The sequence below is a fragment of the Harmonia axyridis genome, chromosome 1 (assembly GCF_914767665.1).
Source record: "Harmonia axyridis chromosome 1, icHarAxyr1.1, whole genome shotgun sequence".
Lineage (NCBI taxonomy): Eukaryota > Metazoa > Arthropoda > Insecta > Coleoptera > Coccinellidae > Harmonia > Harmonia axyridis.
The window spans coordinates 13,150,422-13,166,623 of record NC_059501.1 but is presented as its reverse complement, the minus strand read 5'-3'; the positions used below and the strand labels follow the sequence as shown (position 1 = coordinate 13,166,623).

The window sequence follows — 16,202 nt, the reverse complement described above, 5'->3', positions numbered from 1 at the left end:
CTCATTTAAAACAGTTCTGTAGAAACCAAAGGAGCTATTAGCGCATTAATAAAAGAAGCATTTCAGACGGCTTTGCTCAAGTCATGGGCGTAAAACTTTTTTCTTCTTCGAAAAAAAAAAAATTCCTAATGTACACATCAATCATTTCACAAAGAATAACTACTTATAAAACATATATGTATACACAACTACGAACATTTTCAAAATAAAAATAAACTTTTTTCCCGTAACAAAACATTTAATAAATTTGGAACCATAATAAATAGAAAAAAACATAAATATAACATCCTCACAAATTAATGACTAAAAAACAGTTGTTGCGAAAGGGAAATAAAATCATTTACTAGTGATAGATTTAACCTTTGCATTTTTCATAATATCAATTCCAAGAATCTCCTCATCATATTCGCAAACCAAACCTTTCTATCACAAAATCAATATCGAGTTCAATTTCCATATGAAAATATTAGGTGTAGTAAATAGATGGCTTTAGTTATCTGTATCTCGCGTTGTATAAGTTCGATCGGGTTTCAATAGATGACGTTAGAAAGATGATATTTCGTTCTACAAACACTTCTGTGACAGTTTTGTGATTAGTTGACTCAGTTTAGTTTGAGCGTGATGATAGTGAAAATGCAAGTCAGAAGGCTGAAAATTTAAATAATGTTTATGGTCCTAATACTGTACCAACCAATCATGCGCAATTTTAGTTTCATCGATTCTGTTGCGGTAATTTCGATGTCAAAGATGCATCACGCAATAGCAGGCCTATTGTCGAAAATGTCGATAAAATCATGGACATGTAAGCACTGTTTCTATTGGCCAAGAGCGAAAAATTACACAAAAAAACCGTTTTGAACCATTTGCATAAGGCTGGTCTCAAGAAGAATTTCGATGAATGGGTACCATACGAGTTAACACAAAAGAAAACCTCAAGGGCCGAATTTCCATCTGCGAATCACTGCTGAATCGCAACAAAATCGACCCATTTTCAAAGCGGTTGATGACTGGTGATGAAAAGTGGATCACTTACGACAACGTCAAGCGAAAACGGTCGTCGTCGAAACACGATGAGCCGGCTGAAATGGTGACCAAGCTAGAATTGACAGCCACGAAGGTTTTGCTGTGTATTTAGTGGGATTGGAAGGGAATTATCTACTATGAGCTGCTCCCCTACGGCACAAATGTTAACTCGGAAGCGGAACTTTACTGTCAACAATTGGACCATCTGAAGCAATCGGCCAGAAGCGGTCAGCTTTGGCCAATAGGAGGAGAATCGTGTTCCATCAAGACAACGCCACACATCCCCCACACATCGATATTGACTCGTCAGAACCTCCGGGAGCTTGGTTGAGAGATTCTCATGCATCCACCTCATAGTCCGGACCTGACACCAAGTGATTACTATCTGTTTCTGTCCGTGGTGAATAATTCGCTTCAACAGAGGCTTGTGAATATCGATTGTTTCAATTTTTCGCCTTCATTTTACATTTATGATACTACATTTATTCGACAAAATAATTTTGAAAGTTCCATCAAATACTTCAACCGAAATACCGAATCATTCAACTTGCAGAAAAATACGCTCCTCATACAAAACAAGTCAAGAACAAGAAGGACTATGAGATTGAGTCATTTCTCTTCTCAAATTCAGATAACACTAACAAAATCGTTGGTAGCGTGATTTTTTTCATAAAATTACAATTAAAATCAAGGATTCAAATCTAAAAAAATCATTGATCAAAAGAAAGCTTATACATATTCAAAAAAGCGATTATAAAATCAGCCGTTTTTCGGAAAAAATATAATTAATTATGAAAAAACACTCTTTGGGAATGCCATCTAGCTAGTATCTATTCACATTCGAAGCACTTTCATGCTTCCTAATGGAGAGGTCGGGATCATCACGAGCAGACTGACTGACCCATTCCACGTTCTCTTCTGTTCTTTTTTACCCATTTCCAAGTGAGAGGAATACTTGGCGGGTCATTCAAGTGACAAAAAACATCGAATATTGGAGAAATGTCTTCTTGTTGTAGTCGCAGAATTACGTACACATAACGTGCGATCCGCTCCCAAAAAACCGCTGCATAGCGATTAAATTCAAAAGAACCAGGCTACCGAATACCGATTGACATGTACCTCGCGCCCCTCAAAATTGTTGCGTTCGCCCAGTAATCTGAAAACATATAAACTTTCTTTTGAGACACCTTGTATCATCATGAAAGGTATACATACTATGGTATCCTATACAAATTCCTTCTCCACAAAGTCCTAGACCGTATAATTTTCGAGTTATTAATTCGAATCCCATCGCCACATATTCATTGAAATTTTTTTCATTAATGATCATCAAACGGTAGTTTCCATAACCATTGAGATAATGAACCGTAATGCTTTTGATTATCTTGTAGCTTAAAACTACTACGTGCGTTAATTATTTATTTGAGCAAGTTAATGTATCAGAAAATGAATGAAATGCAAAAACATTCCTTGCTGAGGTTCTGCGCTTAAACCGCAGATAAATTTTCTTGATAATAGGTACACACCATGCCACAGATTTCCAAGTCACTTAGAGTTTAATTTTCATAATAAACCTAATGACTTGAAAAGAGCATATCAAAGTGAGACCCGGGAAATTGCTTGTTCTGAAAAAGGAAGCAATTATTATCTACCCCATTCGATAAGAAATTTCAATTCATTAAATCAGTTTCTGGTTGACACTGCGAAAATGTGGCATAAAATTATTGTTTGTGTGGGTGTTTTTCTACTATTTCATACTGGTGAGTCAAAATAGATTGATATCTATTAGTTATTCACTCGGACGAAAGTAACACTTCTATAATGCTGAGTCAACCTCAAAATATCATCATCATTTTTGAATCTTTATATGAATGAATGAATATGTAGGTACATACTTATAAGCTTTTAAAGTTTAAAATATATACATTTTCTTTGAAGGATTACATCTGAAATTTCGAGGAAAAAACTGAAACAGATAATTTCTGCAATTGCCCAACTTCTGATAAGAGGTATGGTGATGACATGAATATGTTTCTTTAATATGTTATGTGATACCTCATTTGAATGGTTTTTCATTCCTTTATTTTTCATATTATTCGCAGGAAATTATTTTTCAGCCAGAAAAGGAATTTGAAAACAGTTAATCTTTCTACATATACCGGGTGATTTTTTTAAGTACTGTTACTGTTAAGTAATCTTGAAATAATTATGGATTCAATATTTTTGATAATTCATTGTTAAAAGTCACTTCAAACCACTTTCAGGTATCCAAGTTCTTAAAAACTTCACTTTTACGTTGAAAATTTGTGCAGTAAAACTGTCTGCGCGAAAATTTGAATTACACGTCTCAGTTTAGTTTTTAGTGGTATATCCGAATATCAAAACAGTTTTTCAAAATTCCGATGTACAGGGTGTTGTTACGAGGATTCAAACGATTCATAATTTTTTGTTAACCCGGACCTGGATTTTCAAGGCGGTTATTGCATAATACGTTTGAGCTCTCAACTAAGAACCTATTGGCCAAATATGAAGAAAATATACCGGGTGGTTCGTTTGATATGACCTCAGAAAGAAACGCGCAAAATTCATAAAACACCCTGTATCTTGGCTACGAAGACAGTAAGACCCAATAAAAGGGGTATCTCCAGAACCGCCTTGGTGCCACCTATGCACCTGCGAAGTATTTCCGTTTCCCAAAGAAACACCCAGTATAAGGCATTAAAAAAGGAAAATCGAACATTCTAAGCATGAATTTTTTATTATTATAAGCGTTTTGGCTTGAGAAAATTACTCCAGAAGTGATACTAATACTGACCAACGACATTGTTTTGAAATATCACCTCATTCTTCATGTTCACTAAGACTTATGTTTATTAGAATATTTAATGAATTAAGTAGGTATATAGAATCAAAAATCTACTTGCAGAATCTCGAGAAAAAATTACATGAATACCTACAAACAAGCGCGCAAAAACTCCTGAATTCGGGTAAGTGCCTTTCTCGTTTTAAAATGATTCAATATTTTATTTTTACAGTATCGTCACTGTTATGTGCTGACAATTCTGCCAAAGGAGTCAATTGTAGTAATGGGGATGTATGCTTCCGTTACATGGATAATGTGACTAGTAAGTACCCATAAATTATTTCCCTTTTATGAACAGCTAGCTGCTCAACTACTTTTTAGTTTGCTCAAATACTAGCTACCGCCCCGGTTCAGCACAAATTCTTCTCTGTAATCTTCATTTTCCTTTATCACTCGATTTCGTCAAAATGTCCATTTTTTCAAATGGTATGCTCTGAATGTTTTTTGCTTGTCGGATAGCCTAGTGAGTAGTGTTCACTCATGTCTAGACATATTGTGGCTAAAATTAATAATTTCCAAAATGCTTTGCATTTCATATTTTGTATTGGAGCTGGCAGTATTCTTTTTACGCATACAGTTAAAGTACCGCAGATAAATGATGACAACAAGGTGGTATCATGTTTCAGTACTTTCGGATCAGCCTGTAGGGTCAAAAATAATTTAAGCTTATGCGCTGAGTCCTGTCAATATGAATAAAAATAAATAAGGGACAGCACTGAAAAGCCTATAGTAACCAGATAAGTTTAGCTTCTCTGCACAACTGTCTTCATACAGGATTCCCCTAAATTGGAGGTATACGAATGATGGCATTCCTCGGATCATTTTCAGGAAGAAAGTCCGGTAAACATAGACCCACAAACGCTTTAGTTTTTTTCTCGAAGCACCTTCCTTCTCGCTTTCCCTTCACATGAATATTCCAATCTAAAGTTTTCATCACGTGATATGCTAATTTTCATTGCAAATTTACAAGGTGCTGTTTTTTCTGGAGCAGTGTCCGCTTTTTGGTGCACCACTGGTAGTTCAGAAAAATGTAAGAAGAAACTTTGGTACAGTATTTCACTTTATGGTTTGTTGTTTTGTCGATAAACTGGTATAGTGGTATAATCATCACAAAAAAGTAGGACTACGGTTTTCGAGAGACACCCATCTCTCAAAAACAAAGAATTTGCGGACCCATTTAGGATTTTTTTTCTTAAAATTATCCAACGAATCTCTCATTTTAGTTTTAGGAACACCCTGTATATACGGAACCCTCCTATCCCATAGAATGTTGAGTATATGAATAAAAAAATACATTTAGGACTTTTTTCAGAAAAGATAACCAGAGGATGTCAAAATCCATCAGTATGTAAGAATGCAGGAGATAGTGCCCAATGCATAACTTGTAATACGGATATGTGTAACTCTGGAGGCGTTAGAATATATTTACCTGCAATATTTCCAGTCATCATGATAGCATTGCACGTCTTCAACAACTCATAAAGGATAGAAACATTTTATGCAAATTTGAATATTTCATACTTAATTTCATTTGAAAATGTTATCATAATCCAAAAACATATACTTATATATACCTAGCATATTAAAGTTTTTCTATTATCTTATTCCATTTCATCCTTTCATGAACATTCTATAAAGCATTTGCATTTCTCACGATAATTTTATTTTATTATTTTCTAATTTTGCGATTCTTCCGATTATTTATTCAGTAAAATGTATGGATCGGCAGGATCGATTATTTATCACACCTGATTCTGAATAAATTGTAATTATCGCTCATATTATAAAAAAAAAATGAAAAGAAAACCAAAACTGAAACGCAGCCCCTCAATATTTCAAAAACTATTACCCACAATACAATTTAATAAATGCAAATTGCCTAACGTTCACTTGAAAATCTTAGAATGAACCATAGAGTAATAAATTGTAGAAAAAATAATAATTTAATTATCGAGTCCCAACAATAACAATAGAGTAATATAAATCATCACTCCCTTTGAATTTTATATATATATTTATTACTTCATAGATGTATACTGAAAAAAATACTGGCTGCGTTCAATATTTTTCTACAGAATCTTATATTATCATCTGTCATCATCTGTCACTTCTGTCAGTGTCAACTATTACGCAAAGTTTTCTGATAAATTCCCCGAAAATAAATAATAATAGACAGTGTAGTTCGACAGTAAATTATTTAATTGTTAATTTGTACTGATTCATCACATTCATAAAATGAAAGAGGTATGACGTGGTCGAGTGGTTGAGTTTCGGACATTTGATGCCTACATCCTGAAACAGCGTAATGTTTATGTATCTAATGGATTTAAAACATTGTTCCAAGCAAATGTTTGCACATCAATGGCTATTTTCGAGAAAGAAACTTCTAATAAAATATTGTTAGATGATACAGAACCTTTATCATGTATTATTGAAAACTGGAAAAGCGTTAACGGACATACTGTAAGATGAAATTTAATTTATTTGTCTCATTATTTATTGACGTACTTAATTAGGAGTTCATCATAAAAGTACATAGGGGACCATTTTCCGACGAAACTTGGAGGATATCTAAACGATATAATGATTTCCATAAGCTTCATACCTATTTACAATCATCGGGGTTGCAATTATCATTTCCACCAAAGAAACTCATCGGCAACTTTGACCCTGATTTCATTAATGAAAGACTGAAAGGTTTGCAGGTATTGAATTAATAAATGAAAAGTTGTTTATGTCAATTAAAACTCTTTATTTCAGAAATATCTGAACTTGATCCTTATGAATCCAATACTAGTGTCTTCACTTCCTGCTAGATCTTTTATAGATCCTGCTAACTATTGTCAACCATTTAGTGGTAAGATAATTATTTTATTACTTGCTTTTACACTCTGAATTATCACTCAAGTTAACTATAGTAGCGTTGTTGTGAACAAATCTAAAATTTTTAATTAATCCGAGATTGCTTCAACTCAACTAATCTAACTTAACTACCTTTTGAGCTAGGTTAGTTTGTATGAGAAAGATGAGTTAGAATGAATGTGGGGAACTAATTGAAAACGAAAGATGGGTGATGTTTAAGTTCAGCTTAATTAGATGACTTAAATTGGTTTGAAAAAATTCTACTTATATTGTATCAAAGTTGCTCATTTTATCTTTTTGTTATCTATTCTCTGCCTGAAATATTTTTTATTGTTTAGTATTGTTCCATACCACTGTGATTATTGGGAAATTCAACCTTATTTATATTTATAAATTTTCTTTAAATATATTCTGTCATACTCTAATCACAACTGAAAGTGACTCTAAAATCAAACTCATAAACTGATTCAGGTCATTGAATTTTAATAATCTATTGTAATAGGTGATTGAACTTTTTATTCCACTTGTAACAAAATTTTCATTTCAGCAATATTCCCCTGAAAAATTAAATTTGGTTATTTTTAAAACTCGTACATTGATATCTTTGACATTTTAATATTAATAATAGTACCTTTATTGTAAGAAAAAAAATATTTGATATAGGGGAGAAGTCTAGCTTAAGATACTCCACCTAATCACAATCCCTTAACTGCAATTTACTTGGAATATCCAGTAAAGAAAATTTGTTGTATTAGACTTTTCAAAATTGTATTTCATAGATTGTAGGCAGATAAAAAAAACGACTCAAGCAAAAATTAGATTATTTGAGAAGTATCACTGCTTTCAAACAAAGTCATCAGTTATGCGTATCAGGTGCTATCTCATTCATAAATTGTTGTACCTATACATTCTCTTGATCAAGTTGCTTCACAAACACATTTTGATATTCATTTTGGCTTGAAAACACATGTGAGCATTAAAAAATATTTTGAATCTTTGTAACAGTGTTTAGATTAATCCTTTTTATGAATTTATTCTTTTTTTTTGCTCACTTTTAATGTAAAATGGCTTGTCCATAAATAAATAAATTATATCAAAAATATAGTTAATGCGAGAATATGCATCACTTCAACAAATTCCAGATCTAGAAATGTGGCCGTTGCAAATTACATGTTCAAAGTGAGGTCTCCGAATCTTGAATTCAGTTGGTGGAGGCTACATTTTTTGGAATTTCGAATCTTTCATTAGTGTCTGGTTTATTATTTTTCATTTGTAATGTTAACTTCAGTCAGTGTATCATTGGAATTACTGATGAAATGCAGGTATTGCTATCGCTCAGACTCCGGGTAATCTCTTCAAAAGAATGTAGCATGAGGCAGACTTCACTGCTTTGACAGTCAATCTAAATCTGACTTCGTTAGTAATTCAGTAACATTCTCAAACTCTGATTCAAAAGTGTCAGAAACGGAATTTTCGATTCATCGGAATAAAAGCTCCGTAACATCCCTAATCTATAGCAATCGTCGCTGCAAGGCAAATCTTGTACAATTTTTGACGATACGCTACGTGTACAGAACGCATAACATTGTTTTTTTTTTTTTTCTACCAAGAACTTCCAAAAAATCAAAAATGATCAAACAATGTCATGGTATCGGTTGGTGCTTTTTGATTAAAGATCAATTGGCAAATAATATACTTGTTCTTTTGAAATATTTCCATATATCTTTATTTTCATCGTGAAAGAACGTTTCTATTTTCCTAATTTACATTTTCTTTATAAAATATGTTCAATTCACTGGATTCTCCAACATTTCAAAATCTGTTATATTCTTAGGAATTACCTAATAACGCATTGCTCACCTTTTACGATGTCATGGTGCATCAAGGCATCGTAGAACAATTCAACGCTTTATTGAAAAATTAGATTCAATCAGATATATTTCAGTTTATTGGCAACATATCTAGACTTTCAATTGAAAATTTGGTCTTTCCTCAAAGTGTGAAAAGAAACAATAGTAATTGATTTTTCATGGAATTGAAGAATGGGAATTCTGCCAATTTCAGAGACTACTTTACACCATTCTTACTGGCTTGAATATCCAGATTTGTTGGATTTTCGATATACAAGAAAACATTCATTAGTTATGTCATATTATAACAAGTAATCTTTATAAAATGGTTTTATATAGATTATCAGAATTGGGACTTCAAAAAATTCTCAAATAAAAATTGTTACTGTAATCAATTCATGTCGGATTTTCGCAAGCTCCTTTGATATTTCAATTCTAGATTCGACAGCACTCTGATTATACCTTTTCAATAATTGGCTAATTCTGGAAATATTTCGTAATTTATTTTTACTCAATTTTTTTGTTTCACAATGAGTTGATTTTGAAGGTCATGTCTTATCAGGTAATCAAAAATGCGAACAAACAATTAAATTGCGAATTAACTCAAAGAGGCTATTCATAAATGGAAATTTCCCTGTAATCAACTTGGTAAATAATGGCTCATAGGCTAAACCAAATTAAATTTCGAAATAATAATGCTTAATTAAATTTTTTTTATTCAGTTGTCTGGTTTCAACTGAGTATGATTTATCCTTATATCAGTTTGAATGATCTCCATAATAATGACTTGAATTTCTCGTTTTAGTACATTTAATATTTGTCAATGAATCAAAAAAACCTAGCATTTACTACGCTTCAGAATCATTAAAAACTATAATTCGCGTGGTCTTAACTACAATCAACAGAGTGATTTATTAGAGACACATCTTAATTTATAATAGTTTTTGTTTCATTGCATTATTTGGATTGACTGCTCTGAATGGTTAAATAAATAAAAATAAAAAAAAATATTTTATTTGTCCTATTTATTATCTCTCATCTAAAGTACTCTACTCTCACTAGAAATTTCTAATAATATTCATTCCAATTTTCAATATATTTATTGAACTCCGTTTCAAAGTCAATTTATTCAATGATTTTGTTTTTGAGCTGAAGATATTTCCAAAAACTTCAAGAGATCCATGAAGTGATTGAAAAAGTCAGTTGTTGACTTATTTTGAAGAATCAATTTTTATGTTCTTCCATTCTAATTCTGAGAGATCAACCACTCTAACATATATAAAATGCAGGACATTCACAAAACCGCTTATAAAAACCACTCAACTTTGAAATTCTTATCACTAAAAAATATTGATCTTAAATTTTTTTTATTGGCACATAAAACATCAATATCATTTTGTCTTATTCTTTCACAAAGTTTATCACTAAGAGATAAACATATATATGTATACATTGTTAATTATTCTACCGAATTAGCCCTGTTGAGTTTGATTATTAGGATTTTGCCATCAGAGAGGAAGTGAGGTTTTTAGGACATAACCAACATCAGTCTCAACTTAAAAACTAGAAAATCTTTCGAATAAGTTGAAAATGTGTGAGAATAATTCATTATCATCTGTGAGTGATGCCAACATAAACTTTCATGAAAAGGCGATGAATTTTACAAATGTACAATTTGAAATATCTCAAATGAACTTCTTAGGGAATAGTTTAAAGTATAAGTAATAGGTTACGTCAGGAATGATAAGACAATAAGCAATAAAACAAAAATTTTACACAAAGGTGATAAAGATAAATGTTTCGACCTCTTCGAGTTTTTATGAATATCTTCAGCCTAAAACAAAATCTTTCAATTCTAAATGATGATTTAGATGTCCGCCTGTTTCCGGTTTTTACATATGTACCTTAATAATGCATAAATGTGCTTGTGTATATTTTATATTCAGTTTTGAGAATGGGATGAAACCCGAAATATGCATGTCAATGAGAAATTAAATTAATTATTAAAATTGTGAAACCTATAGTCAAATGTTTTATTTCTTTTATTAATATTCATCTGAGTATTTATCAATTAATTTTAGTTTGTTAGATCCAATAATAAACTTTTAGAATCTAATAAAAATATTAATCTCCATTGGAAAGTAATAGGGCTTATAATTTAGGAATTGCAATTCTTTTAATTTTATTTAAAATCAATGATCTCAGCTTCAAATACCCCGGTTGGATGATAGGAATTTCGCTTTATATGTTATTATAATCACTTGTGTTTCCATTAAAAAACTTTGGATTGTTTTCAGAAATTGCACTGCAGCATATATCTTTAGCACTTAGAGGTGAAGTAGGTTGGGAAGTAGTGTCCCCCTTGGCAGAAATAGGATGGAGAATCAGAAAACATTACTACCATCTTAAAAACAAGAATGTTGCCAATACAGAATTTTGGGGGAGTTGGACAGATTTTGGACCTGATAAGTATTTGGACGATAAAGACATGCATAGTTTCTTCAAAAGTCTATCTCAAATTCAGGTTTGTAAAAAATAATGATCATTACACGATGGTGAGTTGGGGCATTTTTTGATAATGAAATTTCCAGTTTTATTATTTATTCATCTGCACACATATCATAACCTCTTTTCTAAACTAAAATTCATAGTCATAAAGAAGTACAGAAAAGAATATAGAAAGTTTAGGCTACCCAAAACAACAACAAACTTGTACCACCATCAATCAATGGGCCTTTTTCTGTAACTCGAATAGAAACAAACAGATCGTATCGTAATCTGAGAAATCGGAATATTTCACACATGTCGCCAAATGTAAATTTTAATTAATATTCTAGTAATTCTACTTGAGTGACAGAATACCTATTTAAAACGATTCTGGTACATTTCGATTCTATCCATGTCATCCCTATTCGATTTGAAGTTACAGGAGAGAGTTGAATATGTATTTTTTTTCATTTTTAGCACCCATTCATTCATCCCGTAGAGATGTGTTTGTGCAATGATGTTGGGGGTTTGGTAGTCAGACTTTTTCGAAAAGATGGTACTTTAAGAGATCTTTTATGTAACTCAAAACCAAAACAGTCTTTTTTGAAGAAGTATGGGAATCCTAAAGGGCACAAACCATTAGGAGCTAGCCAAATAGCTTTGTATGGTAGACAAATACTTGAAGGATTAAAATTTTTACATGATAAAGGAATACCTTATGGTAAGTCGGTATTCAAAAAAGATGAATAAAGCATTAAAAATTTTAATTTCAGGTCATTTACATACAGGAAATTTAATAGTGGAAAATGATAGGGTAAGATTGCTGGACATAGAAAATGGAGTACTCGGAGTTCCATCATTTTATAGACCTTATTTTATGCAACATAGAAAAATAAGTAGCTTGGAAGCTATTGACGTTTATTGTTTCGGACATACATTATACGAAATGACTTTTGGTGCACCTTTACATGAGAGTGTAGTGGAAAACTTTCCAGACTGCAGTCTACCAATAAGTAAGTGAAAATACTCAGACAAAGGTAATTTTATCATAATCCTTTCTCCTATTTTTGCCTGTTAGTTTTGAAAATGTTATTATTAAATTATGTACTTTGAGAAAAGATATTTTTACCTGCTACCTTATACAATGAAAACAAATCGTCTCAAAGTGACTTAACTTGAATCATTGGTTTTGCAACTATTATTCTTGCAATAATAAGTTAATAAGTAGATAACATTAAAAGTGAATTAAAATAATAGATTGAAATTACCACACAATTACTATGTATAAAATACAAGACTTTTCATAGGAAAAATCAATCATCCAATTTAGAATATATGAAATAATGTTTCAAGATGATAATACATTTGTAATATTGCATTTTTTCAGAATCAGTATTAGAATCAATTTTATCATTTGACGCATGTAAATCAGGATTGCCATCTATAGATGATTTGCTTAATCAACCGTTTTTCTCTACGGTGACTACAAATGTTGCACATACTGAGAAGATATCTCTCAAATTGTCAAGTTCGAACAAAGAAAAGTTGAAACTTGTTCAATGTCAAATAGAAAATCGATTAAAAGATGAACAAAAGATGGTCAGAAGTCAGAAACGTCTAGTCAAAGTGCAAGAAATGATGAGTTCTGAAGAAGAGAAAAAGAAACAGAGACATAAACATAGACACGACCAGAAGTTATTAGCAAAAGAACAGCAGAAAAAGCAAGAAAAATTGAGGCAGCAGTCTATTGAGGCGGAAAAGGCAGATAGTGTTAACAGTAGTACTGCAACTTCAGTAGGTACGGCAACACCTCCTTCAAGAACAAGTGAGTACTCTTCATTATGATTTTTGAGAGCATTCTACCACAATGTTTACAATATTCGCATTTTGAGTGGCTGTCATATGAAAACAATACCTAAAGACTTGAAATTTTTAAAAATAGAAAAGACCTAATATTTTTTTGGTTATAACCATATAAAATTCAAATTTTAAAATGAATGTATAATTGGTGCATAAAGATTCATGCAAAATTATATCGCTAGAGAAATATTTTGTCAATGCTTCTTTGTTCATTGTTTCTAAAAAAACAGCACTTCACAGTATGTTATTTTTGGACTATCACAATCTTCAACTTCTAATATAAGCATGCATAATGCATATCCTATGGAAACTTTGATGTCCCAAAAGAAATACCCATACTGAATTTCATCAGAATTGGACTAGTATTTCACGAAATTATCCAAAGAAGCTGAAATAGTAAATTCTTAAATATTGAATTATTTTCTTCAATTTGGTATATACAGAAGGTTGGCCCACAGGTTATGATTGTATTCCTAATTCTAGAGTCGGAAATTCAAATACCGGCCCGGGAAAGTAATGTTTTGGTTGTTTCAAGGGAATCGTCCAACCAATCAATGATGAGAACAATATACAGGGTGGCCACTTTTTCAATGGTATTGTATTGGTAACTTTTAAACCATAATAGTTTGAAGGTCGGTCAAATGGAGAAAAAGTTGCATGCATAGAAGCATTATCAAGCAGTTCAAACAAATCGAGATTATCAGGGCCGGTTATTGAGATATCATAAAAAAAGTAAATTCTGTCATTTTGATTTTTCTTTTTTTCCCACTTTATTTCAAATATTATCAAAAAATCTTACAGGAATTTTTTATTCGACAGTAAATTGTTCTCAATTTGACGTAATCAGATTTCGTATCCAACGTTTCGTGCTCTTTGGGCCACCCTCAACCTCATTTTTTTCAATACGGACCTGTTTATTTTATGACACTTTTCGAAATAACTTTTAACGCTGAATTCAACTTTATATCATACAATGTCATTCAAAGTTGATTTTCAGGTGATACTGACCCTTATCCAGATTTCTTTGGGTCGGATCTGTAGTGAATGCAATTTATCAAAAACTGCTGTTAATAAAATAGTCAACAGACGCGAATACAATGATTTCAAATTTGATTACCAAGCCTTCAAAACTTATATCGTAATGATATCAAAATGAAGTTCGATTCTGGAACAGATCACAAATCCAACAATAGTGATTTCTCGCGAGAAGATTGATAATGTATTGGAAGGTATTCAAGAAGACGAAATAAGCAAATGTATAAGAAGTATGGGTTCCAGAACCGTTAAGTAAGGGCATTTTACGAAATGGTGGACATTGCGAACACTTACTTCATTCATTTTCATTAACTTTCGAATAATCATTCGATTTTTCTTTCATTAAATGATAATTCGTTTAATCATTATGAATTGAGATATGTAAATAATTATTACTTGTTTCTTGATTTGATTCTGATATGTTCCATTTAGTTCAAGATGAGTAAGTTGATTTTCTCATCGTAATGTATTGCATGTTGTTAATTAAACTAAAGGTACCTGAATGTAATTCAGATCCGACCCAAAGAAATTTGGATAAGGGTCAAAATCACCTGAAAATCAACTTTGCATGACATTGTATGATATAAAGTTGAATTCAGCGTTAAAAGTTATTTCGAAAAGTGTCATAAAATATACAGGTCCGTATTGAAAAAAATGAGGTTGAGGGTGGCCCAGCGAGCACGAAACGTTGGATACGAAATCTGATTACGTCAAATTGGGAACAATTTACTGTCAAATAAAAAATTCCTGTAAGATTTTTTGATAATATTTGAAATAAAGTGGGAAAAAAAGAAAAATCAAAATGACAGAATTTACTTTTTTTATGATATCTCAATAACCGGCCCTGATAATCTCGATTTGTTTGAACTGCTTGATAATGCTTCTATGCATGCAACTTTTTCTCCATTTGATCGATCTTCTAACTCTTATGGTTTAAAAGTTACCAATACAATCCCATTGAAAAAGTGGCCACCCTGTATATGCTCTACGTTAATTTCTATTTTCTTTATAAAAGTTTAATGAGTCTTCTTGATGAAGGATATTCAATATAAATCAAATAGTTATTAAATTTGTAATTTTTAGAATTGGAATATATTCCAAGACAAAATAAACTAAATATATCATACAGATATATTATTGTGAAGGATTAGACACAAAGTTGTCAAATTATTTGATTTCTATTTTCTTGTTAAACTCCCCTTATATTATCCATGTTATTATTAATTTTTTAAGAATAAACATATATTTATTCATTTATTATTGCATACCAATCAAATTAGTTCTTTTTAATTAATATAAATTCACATTTTTTTTTTAGGTTCACATGTTCCTTCACCGCCACCTCCTCCACCACCGCCACCTATGATATCTAACGGCGACATTCCCAAAGTTTCAGCCCCCCCTAGATCTCCCCCAATAGTAGCTACAGATGATAGATCTGCTTTATTGGGTGCTATATGCAATTTCAATAAATCATCATTACGTAAATCACAAACAAAAAAGTAATTCGATAAAAAACATTTCTACTTATATATTTTATTAATTGTGATATCTTCCTTCCTATTATATTATATAGATGATTATATGTAAAAACTATGTGTATTTTTATTGTGAAACAAAAATCATTGTGTGTAATATATTATATATCAAAATTTGTTTTTTTTTTACAAAATATTGTAAGGGCACTTTCCGAATATGATAAAAGAATAATTACACTTGAAATACACTAAACTTCGTTTCATTTCCATCATTGAATCTATTGATATCAAATATTTTTAGAATACAGTGAAATCTGTTTTGAGGTTGAAAATAAATTGATAAAATTATTTCTGAAGTAAAATACAGCCTAAAATAAAAGATCTTATATAGATATGATGATGTTTTTTGACGGAAGTCGTATTTCTTGTCTTGAAATTTTGAATATTTGGCTGTTAAATTCTATACCGGAGCGTCAAACTCTAGATGGAGCTACTCTCACAGAAAATCTTGCCACATATCCTCCGAGATTAAGAAGCAAGACCACATGTGCTTTCGTAACTTTCAAAAAACCAATTTGTCTTCAATGCTTATGATAACTTTGCCTAGTTTGTTGCGGCATACTGAGCAAATATATTTTTTGTTCTTTTTTTTAATGTTTAGTTTATATTTTACTTATTCTTCATACTTAAGAAAATACTTTTTCAAAAGAAATCAAACTGTTTTGATTTCATAACTTTGAAACA

General features: G+C 31.4%; 2 protein-coding genes across 2 annotated transcripts; both read left to right on the top strand.

The window, feature by feature from the left end:
- Positions 1-2,564: 2,564 nt before the first annotated feature.
- Positions 2,565-5,490, top strand: LOC123681787. Its single transcript, XM_045620080.1, has 3 exons — positions 2,565-2,783; positions 4,059-4,148; positions 5,199-5,490. Exons 1-3 carry the CDS (start codon positions 2,732-2,734, stop codon positions 5,366-5,368), a joined length of 312 nt encoding a protein of 103 aa, XP_045476036.1. The 5' UTR covers positions 2,565-2,731; the 3' UTR covers positions 5,369-5,490.
- Positions 5,491-5,990: 500 nt separating this feature from the next.
- Positions 5,991-15,632, top strand: LOC123681779 (PX domain-containing protein kinase-like protein). The gene is made up of 8 exons (XM_045620072.1): positions 5,991-6,349; positions 6,403-6,591; positions 6,647-6,743; positions 10,896-11,122; positions 11,563-11,806; positions 11,859-12,098; positions 12,473-12,910; positions 15,299-15,632. The coding sequence occupies exons 1-8, from the start codon at positions 6,248-6,250 to the stop codon at positions 15,484-15,486; spliced, it is 1,725 nt and encodes a 574-aa protein (XP_045476028.1). The 5' UTR covers positions 5,991-6,247; the 3' UTR covers positions 15,487-15,632.
- The last annotated feature ends 570 nt before the right edge of the window (positions 15,633-16,202 follow it).